A 17,350-nucleotide genomic window follows, 5' to 3' on the forward strand; every position below is an offset into this window, starting at 1 on the left:
TATATATGACAGACACAACCCGACACACCAACCCTTTTAAGTCTGTAGGCACACATCATACTGAATGCAGGTACAAGCTCTTCTGTGCATGTGTATAATTGTTTGTGCAAAAGAATACATCTTTCTTCATTTGTACAGATCAGCAATGGTGTACATGGACTGCAAACTTGTTGCATGTTAAATGTAAATAATTATGATTGAACAGATCAGCTAATATGTCCACAGGTTGTGCTTTGAGTGTATCGTGACTTGTGTGACTTGGAACTGATTTCAGTTTACTCTTCATTTGTACTTTTATTGAATTGGGTGCCACTCTGTCTGCCTACCATTGGCAAACAGGATGTTCACTGTGGAGAAAGAGGGATAAAATCCCTCCTCCTCTATTTACCTATACTAATTCATGGCCAATGGGATCCCTGGAGAGGACAGTTCTACATGATGCACTGGAAGTTCTGGCTGTGTGCAACTCTAAAAAGCTGGCACATAGGCTGCAACCCACAATGTACTTCTTATTATTTATTACTCTCTCTTCACCCTAAGGTCCCCGGTGGGCTTACCATTTATTTATTTCAGGTGGTGTTCCAGGTTGTGAAGAAAATTCAGACAACATATAAATGCTGTATGTATCGTTGAAATACAAGGGAGTTAAGTCCTGTTGGACACAACAATACATGCATAGGGTTGTACTGTGTGTTGCATGAAACTAAGGATGTGATCCTATACAAATTTATCTGCAAGCTGCCTTCTGAGTAGATATGCACAGGATTGCAATGTAGTTTGTCTTGATAAGAAAGCAAGACTCCTAGGGGGATGGAAATGATTTGGAAATTTAAGGACAATTATTGTTCTTAATCCAATGCCCAAGGGATATGAATATCAAGCTCTAGTGAGGGTGGTAAGGAAGAACGTTGTACCACAAAATACAGCAGAGGTGCTAAAGAAAGTGGAGACTCGTCACCTTGAAAGCGGAACCTGGGGTCATCCAGTGAAGCTGGATGTTAGAAGATTCAGCACAGGCAAAAGGAGTTAGTTCTTCATGCACAACACATTACAGCACGGGTGTCAAACACAAGGCCCGGGGGCCTAATCCGGCCCGCCAGACCTCGTCATGTGGCCCGCGCGCGCCTCCCTCCCTCCCTCCCGGCGCCCGCCCGCCTGCACCGGGGAGGGAGGGTGCGCGCGCTCACTGCACACACGCAAACACACACGCACAGGCGCGCGCACACAGAGCAACCTCCTTCCCCTTCCCCCTGATCATGTGCCCCACTGCTGCCGGGACGGTCACCAGCACCACCCCCTCCCTGCATCTACACACACACACACACACACACACACAGCCGCGCAGCTGGCCTCTCTTGTTCCGTCCGCAGCCGGCACAGGCGCTTCCCCTCCGGGAGCCTCGCGGAGAAAGAGGCGCCGCGGCGGGGAGGAAGAGAGAAGTAGCAGCTGGCGCCGATCTCCTCCTCCTGTTTCGCCACCGGCGGAGGATCCTTCTCCTTCCTGCTCCTCTTTCCTGCCACCACTGCCACCGCCTGGAGGTAGCTTTTATCCTTGGCGTTGCCGGCCGGCTCTCCTCCCTTTCCCCGCGCGCCCTTGTGCCGCTCCCTCGGGGGGCCTTGGGGCTCCTGTCGCAGGGCTCCCCGCTGAGCTGGGAGAAGACACAGCGCCACGCAGAGCATGTGCGCAAACACGGCATCCTCCAGTTCCTGCACATCTACCGGGCGGTGGGCGAGAGGCACAAGGACGTGCTCAAGTGGGGCGACAAGGTGAGTGAGGGCCGGGGAGATGGAGCTGAAGACCGGATGGATCCAAGAAGCTGCCTTCCTTCCTTTCCTTTCCTCTCCTCTCCTTCCTTCCTTCTTTTTTTCTCTCTCTTCTTTCTTTCGTCCACCCACCATGGCACGCTTTTGCTGCTGCTGCTTCAACTTCAACACAACAACCTTGGAGGTAGACTGCTGGCGGCCCTGCCCTCGCCCAACACCACTGCACGGTGCACATGTTCATAGCTGTCAACTTTTCCCTTTTCTTGCGAGGAACCCTATTCGGAATAAGGGAATTTCCCTTTAAAAAAGGGAAAAGTTGACAGCTATGCATGTTGCATGGGGAGCGAGTTTACTGGGCGTCGACGGGGTTTGCCCTGAGGAAAAAGTTTGGGGTTGTTATGGTTATTGTTATTTGTTAAATTTGTTTGCTGCCCTTGGATCTCAGGATAGTTCACGACATGAAAAAGCACAACATACATAATAAAGCAAACCAATAACACACACACACACACACACACACACACACGTGGGTTCCCTTGCACCCCCAATTCTGCTGGTTCACACTCAACTGAGACCATTTTTTGCAGTGTGAAACCTGTGTCACCTTGGAAAGCCACAAGCACATCCGATTTAAAGCTTGTGTCTCACATTCGGTTTCAGAAGTGGTTTAAAAGGCTTGTATACCATCACTTATGAAAATGCCCTTCAGCTTCCCTCCTGCATGTAACAGATTGCTTTGTGCCTGGGTCTTCTCACATGGTGACTATTCAGTAGGCATGGTGCTTGTTTACTAATTAATGGGTTTGTGTATGCTAGTCCTATCAGAAGGGCCATGATTTACACCAGTGCCACCGTGCTCTCCTTTCACCCCGAGTTAAAATGATCGAAGTAGTGCACGGAGTGGACACATAGTCCTACAGATAAAACCGGCCCTTTGAGGGTGACCAAACTGCTGATGCGGCCCCCGATGAATTTGAGTTTGACACCCCTGCATTACAGTATTTAAAACTAGAATTTGCTCCCACAAGACGTAGTGGTGGCTTTTAAAAGGGGATTCAACAAATTATTGGAAAATAGGGGTAACTAGCTAGGATGACTATGTTCTCCCTCTACTGTCAGAGGCAGAAAGCGTCTGAATGCCAGTTGCTGGGAATCACAAGTGGTGCTCCTGCACAGGTACAGTACTGCCTTCTGGTTTCCCATAGGCATCTGATGGGCTCATCTGATGAGATCAGGATGCTAGACTAGATCCACCAGGGCTCTTCCTATGCATTTCTAACTGCAGATCTGAATGTATGTACAGCTGTACCCTGGTTGACAAATGCCTTGCAAGTCGAACGTTTTGGCTCCCAAATGCTGCAAACCCGGACGTCAGTGTTCTGGTTTGCAAATGTTCTTTGGAACCCGAACGCCCGGCACAGCTTCCTACAGCCAGTCGGAACTGCGCCTTGGTTTCCGAACATTTTGGAAGTGAAACAGACTTCCGGAATGGATTCTGTTTGGCTTCCAAGCGGTATCACTGTATGGAGTTTGTGGCTTCTCGTTTTAATCTGGATGCAAAATTTGGTCTTTCCTGTGTAGAAGTGAGAGCTGCTTTTTGAAAACAGCTTAGAAAAACACGGAACTAGCCTAATGGTGATTGGATAGCAGCACTGCCTCTATCCAAAACAAAAAGATAGCAGGAAAAAGCAACCTAACTCCTCTTTAGTTTGGATGGATTAGTTTTGCTTTAATAATTTCAAACCACAAGGTGCCTGCTCGCAAACCGATGAAGCTCAAGGCTTCTGCATGCAATTAATCTGAACACACAATTAGATCCTGAGATTTCTCCGCTATTTTTGTTTATGCACCGCTGTTATTTCCTGCCCAGCTCAAAGTTTTGAAAAGTGCCTAAAGGGGCCCTGAAGTTCCACGTGCATACTATTGGATTTCAGTTCTACACTTTTCCTGCATCTACGTTAGGAATGTGACCGCACTCTAACGCATGCGCACAATGACTTGGTAAAGCCCCTTTCTCCACCCCCCCGGTAGTTGAGACCTCCCTGCCAGCAGAGGGAGCTGCCCGCCCTGACGCTCCATAGTTGAGCGAGCACGGGAAGAGTTCGATACCACAGCGCATGCGCGCCAACCGGTTCTAGAAAAATGGCGGAGTCCCCTAGCGCTAAGCGAAAGCGTGAGGCGAAAGATGGAGAGAACGGGAACGCCGAGTCCCAAGGGGAAGGCCCCGGTACTGGCACCTTCCCCTTGGCTGAGATCTCCGTGCGCAAAGTGCTTAGGGAGTCTGCGCGCGACAAGGCCATCTTCCTTCACGGACAGGTAGTAACGTTTGCTTCTGGAGCCGCTGAGGGCCAATCAAATTCAAGGGGCGGGGCTAGAAGTAACGGCATTTTACCCCGCCTCTTTAGGAACACCCCAATCTTTATCTCCAGGGGAAGTCGTGGGAAAGTGGACTGTGCCAAAGGGGGAGGGGGGAGGTTGAGAAAATTGACAATTTTCTTTTCTAAGAGGATGCTGTGCTTCTTTTTATTGTATTTATCATATCCTGCCCTTACTTCCAAAGGAGCCCCCGGGTGCCAAATTTATACCCTTGCATAAAAAGTAGGTGACTTTTTTGTGAGTTAACATAAGGTTGTTTTTCTTGTATGCATACAACCTTCCTGATCTCACAGAGATCTTCCTGCATAAAAATTATAATAGTGCTGGTGCGGATTATGAGATATTACACACATTCACACATGACAATTATTTTTACAGTGCAGCCAGTGTGCTACAGTGAACTTGAAATGTGTGTATGTGTTTGATGTTCTTTGGGGTATTATTATTTTATTATTATTATATTCATTCAATTATTTATTTCTATACCGCCTGTCATCTGAAGATCACAGGACAGTTTACAATCTAAAAACGCAAAAATACATACTGTGATAACAAACAAAAACAATACCCCCATACACACAGTTTTAAAAGGCCATAGATTGTTTAATTAGCCAAAGGCCCAGGAGAAGAGGAATGCTTTTGCCTGGCGTGATTGTATAGTATTATATTTTTTCATAGTAAACTGCCCTGGGGTATATTTGTATGGAGAGTGGTACCTTGAAATATAACTAAATGCGTTCAGGATACTGTATAAAATGTAAACTGTCGGACATAGATAATGACATGTTCTGTCAACCTTTTTGGGCCCATAGGCACATTTGTAAAGAGGATAAATTGCCAGAGACACACATAGGCTAAACATTTGACATTTTAAATTCTTTTTACCGTGGCAATACTGTTTTTTGTTTGTATGCCACCTTGTGATATTTCTTATATGAAAATAATAAGTAATAAATGCAGGAAGTATTTCAAAATAGAACTACAACAAAGTCCTAATTATCTAAAATGATAGCAATTGTAGGGCAATTATCATCTTTACCTCCTGTGAAAAATCCCAGTACCCTGGTTGTCCAGGCACCAAGAAATGTTATGTTTGTGTTTACAAATGTGAAATGCTGATTCAGTTGTTAGGAGCTGCTACTTACAAATCTGATGCTAGCACATAAGAGCTCAAAGGTGTTTCAGAAGTATTCCACACACACACACCCTTCTTCCTTCATAAATATAACTACTTTTCAATAAAACTTTACTTAGAAGGGCTATGGAGCTTTGAGACCCCATATACTTTTTTTTAGTAGCACTAAGATAAGTGGCACTAGTATTATTGAACACCACTGGTTTTTATGTGGTCACACAGCAATACCGATTATGGTTATTGCCATCATGGGTAATAAGTTATAATTGGAATTGGTAGAATTATAGCTGTGGTTATTATAATAATAACTCTTTTTATGGTGGGTGCTTATCTCTGCAATAATGAGTGGGTAATGACAGAAGGGAATCCTCTTTTGCTGTGGTCAGGGCAGAAATGCAATGTTATCTTCTTTACTCTCTAAATTTTAACTGATTTCCAACCCAATTGCAAAGGCTGGGGAGCACACTTTATATAGGCCCCAGAATTTGTATGCAAAAATATTTTCTTTCTCATTTTTTACCATATTTATTATAAACATATTATAAACCATTTACGTACAGTATTTCAATGAAGTAGATGTGGAATACTGTACATACTCTGGCTGCAACATCCAAAGAAAGAGGAAAGATCCTATTACAAGGAGGCAAGAATAGCCTGGCCTACAAGGCTCTTTTCCCTAAACCTTCCTCATACCTGGCATAGGTGACATAAGGTGTGGGGCAAGTGGAGATTTGGCTGCCAGTCGGAAGCCTTAAAGTACAAGGGAAAACAGGCTTTGGCTGTACTGCCCACCAGCTGGTGAGCTGTAGAAGCACAGCCTGCTGGATTGAGTGCAGATGGTGCATTGAAGTCCCAACTTCAGGCTCATTTTGACAGGTGGGCAGCCTGCCATAGAGACAAGAAGGTTTCCTACTCCTGTTCTATGGGCACCAGAAAGAGGTGGAAGACGAACTGTGATTGTCGTAATATTGGAGAGGATGAAAAGGTTCCCTAGGGCTATGCATTCACTCACCAGCCTCCAGCTTCCCCAAATCCACCTGTTCTGTTCTGACCCTTAGCAGAGTTGCTGCGGAAGTCAGAATAGATGTGCTACTATTTCAGAGCAAGTATTTCAGGGTTGCTCATGCAAATAAGTCAGGCTTCATGCAGAGGAAGGCCACCCACAAAGGCACTGGCCAGTCTGATCCTGATCTGGGCAGAGGATTCTCTTCTGATCCCATTAATGTGGTCCCTAATCAGTCCCTGTGAGAGGAAGCCCCATCCATTGAGTAAATCTCTGTGTGCGCCGCCTTTCAAGCATCTTTCCCCTGTTGTGGCCGTTATTGAAATTCAGGAACTGGATCAGGTTCAGAAGCCTTCTAGGTTTGGCAGCCAGGAATAAATGAGAGGCTTAGAGGGCAATCTTATTATACTGTGTGGTGCAGGAGGGGGGACTGTGTGTGGAAGGGGGCACAGGTTGCATTGTTCCACCTAACAAAAGCACTAGATACCCATCTCAAAGCTTAGATTATTTTTTCTTATTAGCATATCTATTGCTTTTAGCCTGGAGATCAGTTTTTCATGTTTAGTGTTTAAAGTGGAATTGAATTGCAAACTAGCAGTTAACTGAAATGCTGTAAATAAGATGGATGGAGTTGTCACTTAGGAGGCCATAAAAACGGGAAATTTGCAAGTACTCTTTTAATTCACCGTTTACAGCTGTACAGTGTTCGGGAGGCAGGTTTTTCCGTGCGGGCGGGGGTATACAGTTGGGTTAGTTCTTTTATTGTCCTCTGTAAATCCTCTTCCCAGATAGCCAAGGCACATGATGAAGTGTCAGGAAATTGCACAGCATCTCTATAATTTCCAAGTAGCATGTAAATTCTAGATGAATGGCTTTTCGAAAGGACTTGGAAAATGGATTAGACTCTCTAGGTCAAATTCAGGGTGGGGAGGAGGAGGGGAAACTTTTCAAGGTGAGGAGGATCAATAAACCGGAGTTAGAAGGCACCAGCAGCAGCAGATAATGTGTTTGTGTTGGAACAGCCAAGGTCAGATTTAATAGATCTAAGTGGGACCTGCAACAAAGTGTTGCAGTCTATCTGTGTCCCTACCAGGTTGCATCTCTGTATACTATAGTATAGGAATTTGGAACCTTATGACACACGTACAACCATCCTAATCAGCCCCTGCCTTCTAGAAGCTGCTGGGAAAGGATGAGGATCTTGCTGCTCTTCAGATGTTATTGGGCCCTGACAATGGGAATTGGAGTCAACAACAATGAGAAAGCAACACATCTGCTGCCCCTGGTGTAGACAGTTCTAAACTAGATGGACCAATGGTCTGACTCTGTAGAAGGCAGCTTCCTACAGTCCTGTGAATCCCAGGCATCTTTGTTGCACTTGTAGAGGGCTCTTGTAAAGATTGGGATGACCCACGTGATTGCCTGCTTCACACAATCAGATCCTGACTTAGTAAGTTATGCTCCAGCTTGCTTGCTTCCTCCATTGCTCCCTCCCTTGGCTTCTGGATCCTGGTGTGTTTGGAAGCCGTGAATCATACTAATGGGTTGCTGTGGTGAAATGCAACTTCCTGGTTCCAGTTCCGCGAAGCTCATGCTTATTAAGCCAGAATTTGATGGTGCAAAGTTGACCAATGTGTGTGAAATGTCATCCATCAATTAGTTCCATTCACTCACTACAGTGGTACCTTGGTTCTCAAACTTAATCCGTTCTGGGAGATTGTTTGACTCCCGGAACCATTCAACAACCAAGGCACGGCTTCTGATTGGTTGCAGGAGCTTCGGACGTTCAGCTTCCAAAAAACGTTTGCAAGCCGGAACCCAGGTTTGCGGCATTCGGGAGCCGATTTTTTTGACAACTAAGCCGTTCAGCAACCAAGGTACCACTGTACAGGTATATCCTGCTCTCTCTCTCTCTCTCTCTCTCACACACACACACACACACACAGTCTCCTAATGTGAAGCAATGGTACTGTTTCTTTTCCATCCCCATTTGCTGCCTGGCAACAACCCACATTCAGGCTGCGTTTATAGCCACCAGTCCCACATGATAAAGTTGGGTCTTGCAGTATGGATGCAGTTTACTCATAGAAAGTTGGTGGGACTAAGCATGCCCCTTTGTACTGCTGTTCTGCCCAGCTGGATGTGCACAAATACCATTTTTCAGTTTCCAGAGCCTTCCCCTACTCTTCATGTTGACATCATCTTGTGACAGCAGAACTCGTTCTAAGGAAAGGTCCCAATTTCCTCTTGGCTCTTTCTAATGATTCTGGATATGGAACACCCTGAACTAGATGTAGTGGTAGTCATCAGTTTAGATGGCTTTTAAAAAATGATGAGACTGTTTCACGGAGAATGGGTTCATCAGTGTTTGGTTATTTGTCATGATGCTTTAGAGCCAGGGTGGTGTAGTTGATAGAGTAGTTGGACTAGGACCAAGGAGGCTTCAGTTCACACCCACACTTAGCCATGAAACTCTCTGAGCGCCTTGGAGAAGGGTGACACAGAAAATTGAATGACTAATAGCTGAATAGGACCTCCAGTGGTCAAAGGCACCATCCCATTAATTACCACTTGCCGAGTTAAAACAGGGAATGACATTGGTGCCTTGAGCTTCCAAGTTCATCTGGCCAGCAATGGTTGGAAACAGAGTGGTGTCCAAATCAGGTGTAAGTCAAAAAGTGGAGTAAGAATGGAAAGTGAAACCACTTTGGTAAGGATACTGACTTGCCCTTATTACTCCTTGGCCTCACTTCTTTGACCACATAGGATAGGAGTTGCCTTATGCTCAGATCAGTATCATGCACTGTATTGTCTGCACTGTTCAATAGTAGCTCTCCAGAATTTCAAACAAGCATCTTTTCCAGCTCTACCTAGAGATGCTTGGGTTTGAACCCAGGACCTTCTGTGTGAAAAACAAATGCACTATCACTGAGCTACGGCCCTTCCCTTCATTGACTGTACTACCTGGGCTGATGGGAGTTGGGATTCCAACAACACCTGGATGGCCGCAGGTTTCCTTACTGTGCTAGATGGACCTCGGTTCAAGCCAATAAGGCAACTCTTATTGTTCTTATTTCTCTAGGTGAACAGCGCTTCTGGTGACGGGACAGATGCTGTGGTGATTCTGGAGAAGACACCCTTCCAGGAGGAGAACATAGCTGAACTCCTGAAGAAACACACCAAGCTCCAGCTCCAGATGTCCAATGACATCTACAGCACTTACCACCTTTACCTGCCTCCTGAGCTGAATGGTAAGCGGCTGGCTAGGGAGGCTTGCCTCCCAGACATCTGTCAATTTATGCAGGCTGATTGCACTGAGGTTCCTCCAGGTCCTAACCAAAAATACAGTTTGCGTTTCAGATGCCGTCCCTGCTATCAATGGGTTATCTGGGATAGGTTAGGTCCTGCTTCTGTTATGATGAATTTAGCCGATGATTTTCTTACCCTGAAAGCTGGAATTCTTCTCTAGGGCTGGCCCCAGGTTTGAGGGTACATTTGGCAAGCTGTCCTCAATCCCACCCACCCCCCCAAAAAAACCTGGGTGTACTCAAGTCAGCACTTAAAATTTTGCACAATGCTTCAGTGTCCAAAATAAGCACCGATCAAGAGCATTATGGGGAAATATAAAAGGGCAGCTGACAGACTTGTTCACATAATGCAGTGGTTCCAAGGCAGTCCTGGAGTCCTGGGACCCTGGCAGGTGTCCAAAGGTGCCTGCTGTTTCTGCAGTGAAATATAGGAACAGTTCATGTTCTCATGTATTCTGGTAGAAGCCAAGATATCGGAGCATGTTACTGGTGTAGTGTAGAGGGCAAGTGTGAACTGGTTATTCCCTGGTTCAGATTTGCCCTTATGGCATAGTTCTGTTAGAACTGTGTCACTTCAGAATGCAAGTGCAGGATCACCTTTTGATTTAAACCCATATGAAAAAATGGAATGTCAGGAGGAAGGAGTAGGCTAGGAGCTTGTTTACTGACATGCTAGTTTTCCATAAGCATGGGTCCTCCCCACCTTCATGGAGGAAGCATTTAGATAGGCACCCTTTCCCTGCCTGTGTCTTCAACTGATATAGTCCTAGCAAGGGGGTCACATTGCATGCTTTCCCCAAGGATTTAAATCATTTATTGGACATAAGATTCATCCAGTATGCTGCCTCCTGTGCTTGAGGGAAGCATGTAGGAAAACACCAAGGCGGTCACCAATGAGACACAGGTGTTCAGTCATGAGATATATCTGTTGTTAACATATTGGATTGGGGCATGTTCCCTAACTCTACAGTTTTAGCAATTCTGACATGACTCATTTGGGGGAAAGCACTTGCTTTAGTTTAGCTTCCCATATAATTCTGTTTCTGATTCCAGGCAGGAATCAGAATTTAAACCTTGGCTTGACATTGGTAAAGTTCTCAACCCCTATTCTACTGGGTGTTTGTGGTATTATTACAACAGGCACATCTTTTTATGCTGTTCAGAAGAGCTCTGTGCAGGCCAATAGAACAGACAGGCATCCTGTTTGCAACTGTGAGCGCTTTTCTCCCTTTCGGTGACTTCTAACAAGATGGTGCACTTTCCACAAGGTGGCATCCTTGGACAAGAATCCAAGAACCATTCTAAGCAGCAACTGTTACTGAATGACAGGAAGGATGACCTGTTACTGGTTCAGTCCCCCCCCCCCCCCGCCGTTATTTTATTTCTGTAACATTTATTTATTCATTTTCTATATTGATATGCCACCCAATAACACAAGTTCTCTGAGCAGTTTGCAATAAAATACAAACAATTAACATGCCGAATAAAACCACAAAATCTGAATCTGTTAGCAGCTTGAGAATAACGCAATGGGGCATCTGCCCAAAAGGCCTCCAGGTGCATGCTAGTCAACTAAGTCGGCATTCCCAAGGATGGTCCTGTGGGATCAAGCCCCATTAACCTCTCTAAGATCCATTTCAGAAAAGGACAAGGTGTCCAGGGTATATAATGCCAACAATTGTTTTGTGGATATACTGTGCCCTGTGATGAAGAGTTTGGATTTGATATCCCACTTTTCACTACCTGAAGGAGTCTCAAAGCGGCTAACATTCTCCTTTCCCTTCCTCCCCCACAACAAACACTCTGTGAGGTGAGTGGGGCTGAGAGACTTCAGAGAAGTGTGACTAGCCCAAGGTCACCCAGCAGCTGCATGTGGAGGAGTGGAGACGCGAACCCGGTTCCCCAGATAACGAGTCTACCGCTCTTAACCACTACACCACACTGGCTCTCTCTCTTAATGTGATATTAAGGAGTCTACACACAGGAGCCATAAAGTATCTCCCACAGATAAAACTGCTTTGCTCCATGTCCATGAGATCTGAAACAATGGAATTCAGCCTGGCGTCAAGAATAGAGACAAACTGGTTTCTTGATTTGGGAATGAGATGGGCCTGTATGATGATACCTCCCCTGGGTCTTAACCATGTTTTAAGATGACCACTGTTTTAGATTCGAGTCAGGCTGATGTCCAGGTTTATGTTAACAAAGTATGACAGGACGGTGCTACAAAAAAGGCCTTTCCCTTGGTGATACTGCAGTTACAGAATACGGTGGGGTCAGGGGACTGGATTCAGCTGATGGGCCAAATCCTTCAGTTCTCCGCCCTCTGCTGATTAGTGGTGGGAATGCCCATTCTAAGTGCCTTGCTCCATTAGCATGAAGCGGTCTGCATTGACAGTGGGGTACAGAGTGCTAGAAGTTTGAAAGCGGAGTGTTATTTGCAATTCTAGTCCAGTGCAGTGTGTTGTTGTTGTTGTTCAGTCGTTCAGTCGTGTCCGACTCTTCGTGACCCCATGGACCAGAGCACGCCAGGCACGCCTATCCTTCACTGCCTCTCGCAGTTTGGCCAAACTCATGTTAGTAGCTTCAAGAACACTGTCCAACCATCTCATCCTCTGTCGTCCCCTTCTCCTTGTGCCCTCCATCTTTCCCAACATCAGGGTCTTTTCTAGGGAGTCTTCTCTTCTCATGAGGTGGCCAAAGTACTGGAGCCTCAACTTCAGGATCTGTCCTTCTAGTGAGTACAGTGCAGTGTAAGTCTATTGAAATGAATGGCTTTGGCTAAATTAGGTTCATTAATTTCTCTGAGTGGAACTTAGTTGGATACAACCCAAGGTGGCTTTTCTACATCCAGGTTAAAGCAGAGCATCAACCATGGGATGCCGCTAAATTGACTCAGGCTCAAATCCACATTCAGCTATAAAGCTTAATGGGTAACCCTGAGGAAAACTATGTCCTTTGCCCAGAGCTCCTTGGAGGAAAAGCAGGTTATTATACACACATACACATACTGAAGTGAGACTAGGAACATAAATTCACCACTGAAGGAATGGGATAGATGGTAGTATTTCTGAATGCTGCCATGCTCAGCCTGGTTTGGAAAGCAAAACTGAACCAGTTCAGGTATGCCGTACTCATTATGGAACCTTGTCTAGGCCTGAACCAGGAGAAGAACAGAACTTTGTTGCTGCTGAGCCAGCCAGAACAACAACAAAAAGTACAATGCAATGGTTTGGCTTCTTAGTTGGCTTCTTACAATGCAATGGTTTGGCTTCGGTCGCTGGCTGAAAGCGAAAAGTGTGCCTGTCCAAGCTGCCAAGCCCACAGGACATTAGAAGCAGAACACTTTTCTTCTTTTGATGGCATTGAAGAGTTGCAAGTTCTAGCAGCCTTCTGCCCCTCCTGCCTTCCCGCTTGTTCGCCAGCATCCCTCAGAGGCATGTGTGAAACACTTACTTTATTATCTAGTTAATGCTCCTTTCAAGGCGTGTCTCCTCTGAGCTTACATAACCTAACGGGTATAATGAAGCCATTATAAGGCTATAAAGCACGGCTTTAATTTTTAATAGCTTAACACAGGTGTGTTGTTGTTTTTCGGTTGCCTGTGATGCACCTTTGGTGCTGTTGCTGTCGCTAGACCAAACTTAACTGTGCGAGCTGGAAGAGAGCCATTATGCTCTCTGCCTTTGTTCTAAAAGGGGATACCATTTCTTCTCCTAGGTTAGAACTGATGTCTACCTCTTTTTTGTGTATGTGAGAGAGCTAGTAAGATCCTGTGAGTGCAAGTCAAGACCTGGGTTCAGGGCCCTCATGAAAAACAAAAGAAGAGCCTTCTGGATCAGGCTAACACTAGCCCAGCTTCCAGTTCCTGTGGCTAGCCATCTGCCTATCAGAAGGCTGCAAGCAGGATCTGAGTGCTGCAAGTCTCGCCCCAGCAAAAGCCTTGTCCTCTATTCAATTTGTCTAATCCTCTTTTAAAGCCATCCAAGTTGGCGGCCATCACTGCCTCTTGTGGGATCCTCCTCTCCCCACGATTTAAAATTCTGCTCCCAAGTTGGAGACCTGGCTTCAAAGCCTTTCTCTGCCATGCATAGCTTTGGATAGAGCAGCTGGTGCCTCCCAGAAATGGTGGCTCTTGTGGAATAACACTTGTAGTTTAATGGTGAATTTTGGATATAATGGAGATATAAAATATTTAGATTATTATAAAAGATGCAGGAGGAAATGATTAATAATAGGACCCACAAAGGGGAGGAGGAAAGTCCAGGAGATTCTTTGGAATCTTGTTTTTATGGTGTATGTTAGATAAAACTCTAATTTGAAAAACCAATATATGTGTGTGGGTGTGTAAATTTAAATGATGGCTCTTGAAGCTCCCCACTCACATTGTGTTCCCATGCACACATACACACACAGTGGATTGTCATAACTTCTGTTTGCTGTGGTTCCACGGTTCTGGGGAGTGTGTCCCTATTGGAATCAGATGGACAAGTCATTTTGGGTGGCTGTTTCTCACCCAAATGATGATGACGATGATCACTTCTGCCCTTCCCCAGAAAGTCCCAAGGCAGATTATAGCAAGACACAGAATTAAAGCAAATTGCAATCACAATTAGGGTGGGTCCTAAAATTTATGTACTGTTTCTCAGGTGTTCAAAGCCAGGGAAAGAAGTGCATCTTCAGCATAGACAAAATTGGTGCAGTGAAAGTGCCAGATACACCTCTGTGGGGAGGGAATCCCACATCTTAGGCCTTGCCAGTCAGGTAAGAAAGACCCACATAATGGGCTCCAGTGACATGACTGTACTATTCACTCTCACCCCCCCAGTGCTGTGGAAGTGTGCCACAAGAAAGCAATCCTGGCAGCTTGCTTTCAAGTTAGTAAGCCCTCATCCATTATTCTAGGGCAAGTAAAGCTATTTTATGATTAAGTGGCTTGTCAGGCTGCTGAAGCTATCCTGTAACTCTCAAATAAATATGAGCCACTGAGCTGGTGCCGTTGCTGTATGTGTGCAGTGGGAGGAAGGGGAGGTTATCTCCAAGGCTGCTCTCCAGCGCTTCCATTTATCCAAATATTTGATTATCCGAACGTTTCAGCTTTCTCCCAGGCTGTTTTTAAACAGATGAGGTTGTTTTGCATACAGAGTCTTGCCTGCATATATTATTGCCCGCACAGCAGTGGAGCAGGGGCTAGACAGCCACCCACCGCATTGCCAGCGTCTGATCAGCAAGCTGTAGTTTGTGAATTAGTTGCTCCCTGCCATTTGTCTGCAGCCGTCCTTGGTGTCTGACTCCAAAGCTGTGACACAGCTCCAGGACCTGGGAAGCCTCTTTTTCCTTTTTCCTTTTCTTAATAGAATATGGATGACTTATGGGACGGCCTGTAATCTCTTTTGGCTTTTGACGTTAAAAACCTCTCATTAAAATTTCAGGGAGGAAAGTGTGCAGGCAGAGTAAATAATGAACTCAGCCAGGGTAAGGCTCTGCCAAGCCTCCAGTCATTTTTAACAGTTTGGGGATCATTCCAGAGTTTTAATTCTTTTAGCCTCCCCACCCCCTCCAAAAAAAAGGGGAGTGGAAGAGTTTACTTATCAAGAAAGCAAAGGGTCCTTGAGGTGCCAGCTGCTCAGCTCCCTGTAGAGCCTGCAAACCTGCAGCATAGATTTCCTCTTGCCTCAAATCCTGCAGCTCACTCTCTTGATTTCCCCAGGATTTATTACAGGTTGCTTTTGGCTTCAGAAATCGATGGCGTTTAATCACTTGCCTGTGCAGGATGGGAGAGTGAAGGTGGGAGAGAGAGAGAGAGAGAGAGAGAGAGAGAGAGAGAGACTTCTTATAGCTCATCTGAGCTTGCACACAGCTGATCCAGAATTTATAGCTCCTCAACCTTTTGTTTTGTTTTGTTTTGTTTAATGATATGGTTTGGAATAAGAGTGGAACTCCTGGCTTGTGAATTGGCCGAAAATGTCTAGGCAGGAAAAGTTTGCAAAATGAGTTTGAGGTTATGCATTGTGGCCTAGTGGCTGTCATGCCACAAAACCCATAATGTTTTAGTTCTCTAACTATGGTCCATGGACTGCTGGTGGTCTGCAAGGTCCCTTGAGGTTGTTTATGTAGGTAGGTTGTGGAACCGCCAGGAATACCTGTGCTTGGCTATGTGCTTATGTTTCTTTCTGATGGTGATGGAGATGGACTTTGCTCATGAAAACAGGCATGCCCATTGCTTAGAAAGACAGGACTACAGTTTTTGAAATATGAGTTATGTATGGGCTTTGATTTGTAGTGGAGCGGGGGAGTTAATTGAGCGGTTTGCTAAAATCCACAGCAATTTAAGTAGTCGGGGGGGGGGGAGTTAAAGAACTGTTGCCCCTTTGTATCTACTTCTCTCTGCAGTCCCACACACCTGGCAGCGTTGGCTAGAGGGAAATGCGGATTGATGCCTCATGATCCACTATTTAGTACAGAAATCTTCTGCAACACACATGTGTTGACGATCTTGTCTCTTTGAGTTATTTGAAAGTTGCTATTCCGCTTATGGGCTTATACAAAAGCAGCTTCCGGACTTAGTAGGTGTGTAATTTTTTTGCCTCTCTTTTGAAATCAAACTGAAGTTAGCCTTTGTAAGCATTTCTGCTGGGGATTTGCAATAACAAAGTCTTGGCAAATCTACCGGTAAGTGCCTGCTGTTAAATCAATTATCTGAAGGAGATAAATTTATGGCAACAGGGAGGTGAAGTGTGTGTGGTGGGGGTCAATCGCTTGGTTCCTCGCCTCTAGTAACTGACTCAGACGTTATCTGAATAGCAAGCCTGTATTTTTGTTTAAGCCAATTGTTATCAGTTCGTCCTGTGATTACGTCTTGTCACTCCAGGCTGATCAGCGCGAGCTACTCTTGATTAGTCCTCAGAGAGGCAGCAAGGCTTCACCGCAAAGGGATATTTTCCATAAGAGAATCCCATTTAGCATTTGCATCAGCCATATGCCTAAAATATCTCATGAAAAGCTCATTTCCGTGAGACAGATGGTAGATTACACCGAACTGACGCATGCAAAAGGTGCAGCAGCGGCAATGTTTGGTGCCCTTGGTCTTGATCTATAGACCCACTTCATACTCCTTACTTACCTTAACCAGGTCTGATAAGAGAAATGTAAGCCCTTAAAGCCAAGATCCTAACATAGATGGGTGATTCCCAAGTCCCCCACTCCTCCATGGACCACTTGAAAATTGCTGAGGGTCCTGGCAGATCACTTACTGATTTTTCTGCCTGTTCTCATGATTTTAATGCACTGTGCCAGATGCTGTATGATTTTTAATTGTATCTTTATTGCTTCTTTTATTACAGTTGGCATTCCGCAGAATTCAAATTCTAATAGAATAAATAAAAGAAGTAATTGGAAACAGATAAAAATTAATATGAATATGTAATGTGGACATGCCGCAGGCATCTGAATAAAGCTTGCGGACCACTGGTAATCTGTGGACCATAGCCTGGGAACCCGAAAACTCTCCAGGGCTTGGGAACGTGGTCATCCCAGGGAGCCGGTCAAGTCCCTCTATCTGATATAAAATTCCAAATTTTGCTACACTCTTCCCATGCAATCCTGTGCATGTTTACTGAGAATCATAGAATCATAGAGTTGGAAGAGACCACAAGGGCCATCCAGTCCAACCCCCTGCCAAGCAGGAAACACCATCAAAGCATTCCTGACAGATGGCTGTCAAGCCTCTGCTTAAAGACCTCCAAAGAAGGAGACTCCACCACAC

General features: G+C 45.4%; 1 protein-coding gene across 1 annotated transcript in view; it reads left to right on the forward strand.

Annotated features, from left to right (window-relative positions):
• Window positions 1-3,861: 3,861 nt before the first annotated feature.
• DCPS (decapping enzyme, scavenger) overlaps window positions 3,862-17,350 on the forward strand; it is a 63,335-nt gene continuing 49,846 nt past the window's right edge. Inside the window, exons 1-2 of the mRNA XM_033171666.1 lie at window positions 3,862-4,079; window positions 9,360-9,528. Of these exons, the coding sequence (XP_033027557.1) occupies window positions 3,906-4,079; window positions 9,360-9,528 (343 nt within the window). The 5' untranslated portion in view covers window positions 3,862-3,905. The remainder of the gene's footprint in view (window positions 4,080-9,359; window positions 9,529-17,350) is intronic.

The sequence above is a fragment of the Lacerta agilis genome, chromosome 15 (assembly GCF_009819535.1).
Source record: "Lacerta agilis isolate rLacAgi1 chromosome 15, rLacAgi1.pri, whole genome shotgun sequence".
Classification (NCBI taxonomy): domain Eukaryota; kingdom Metazoa; phylum Chordata; class Lepidosauria; order Squamata; family Lacertidae; genus Lacerta; species Lacerta agilis.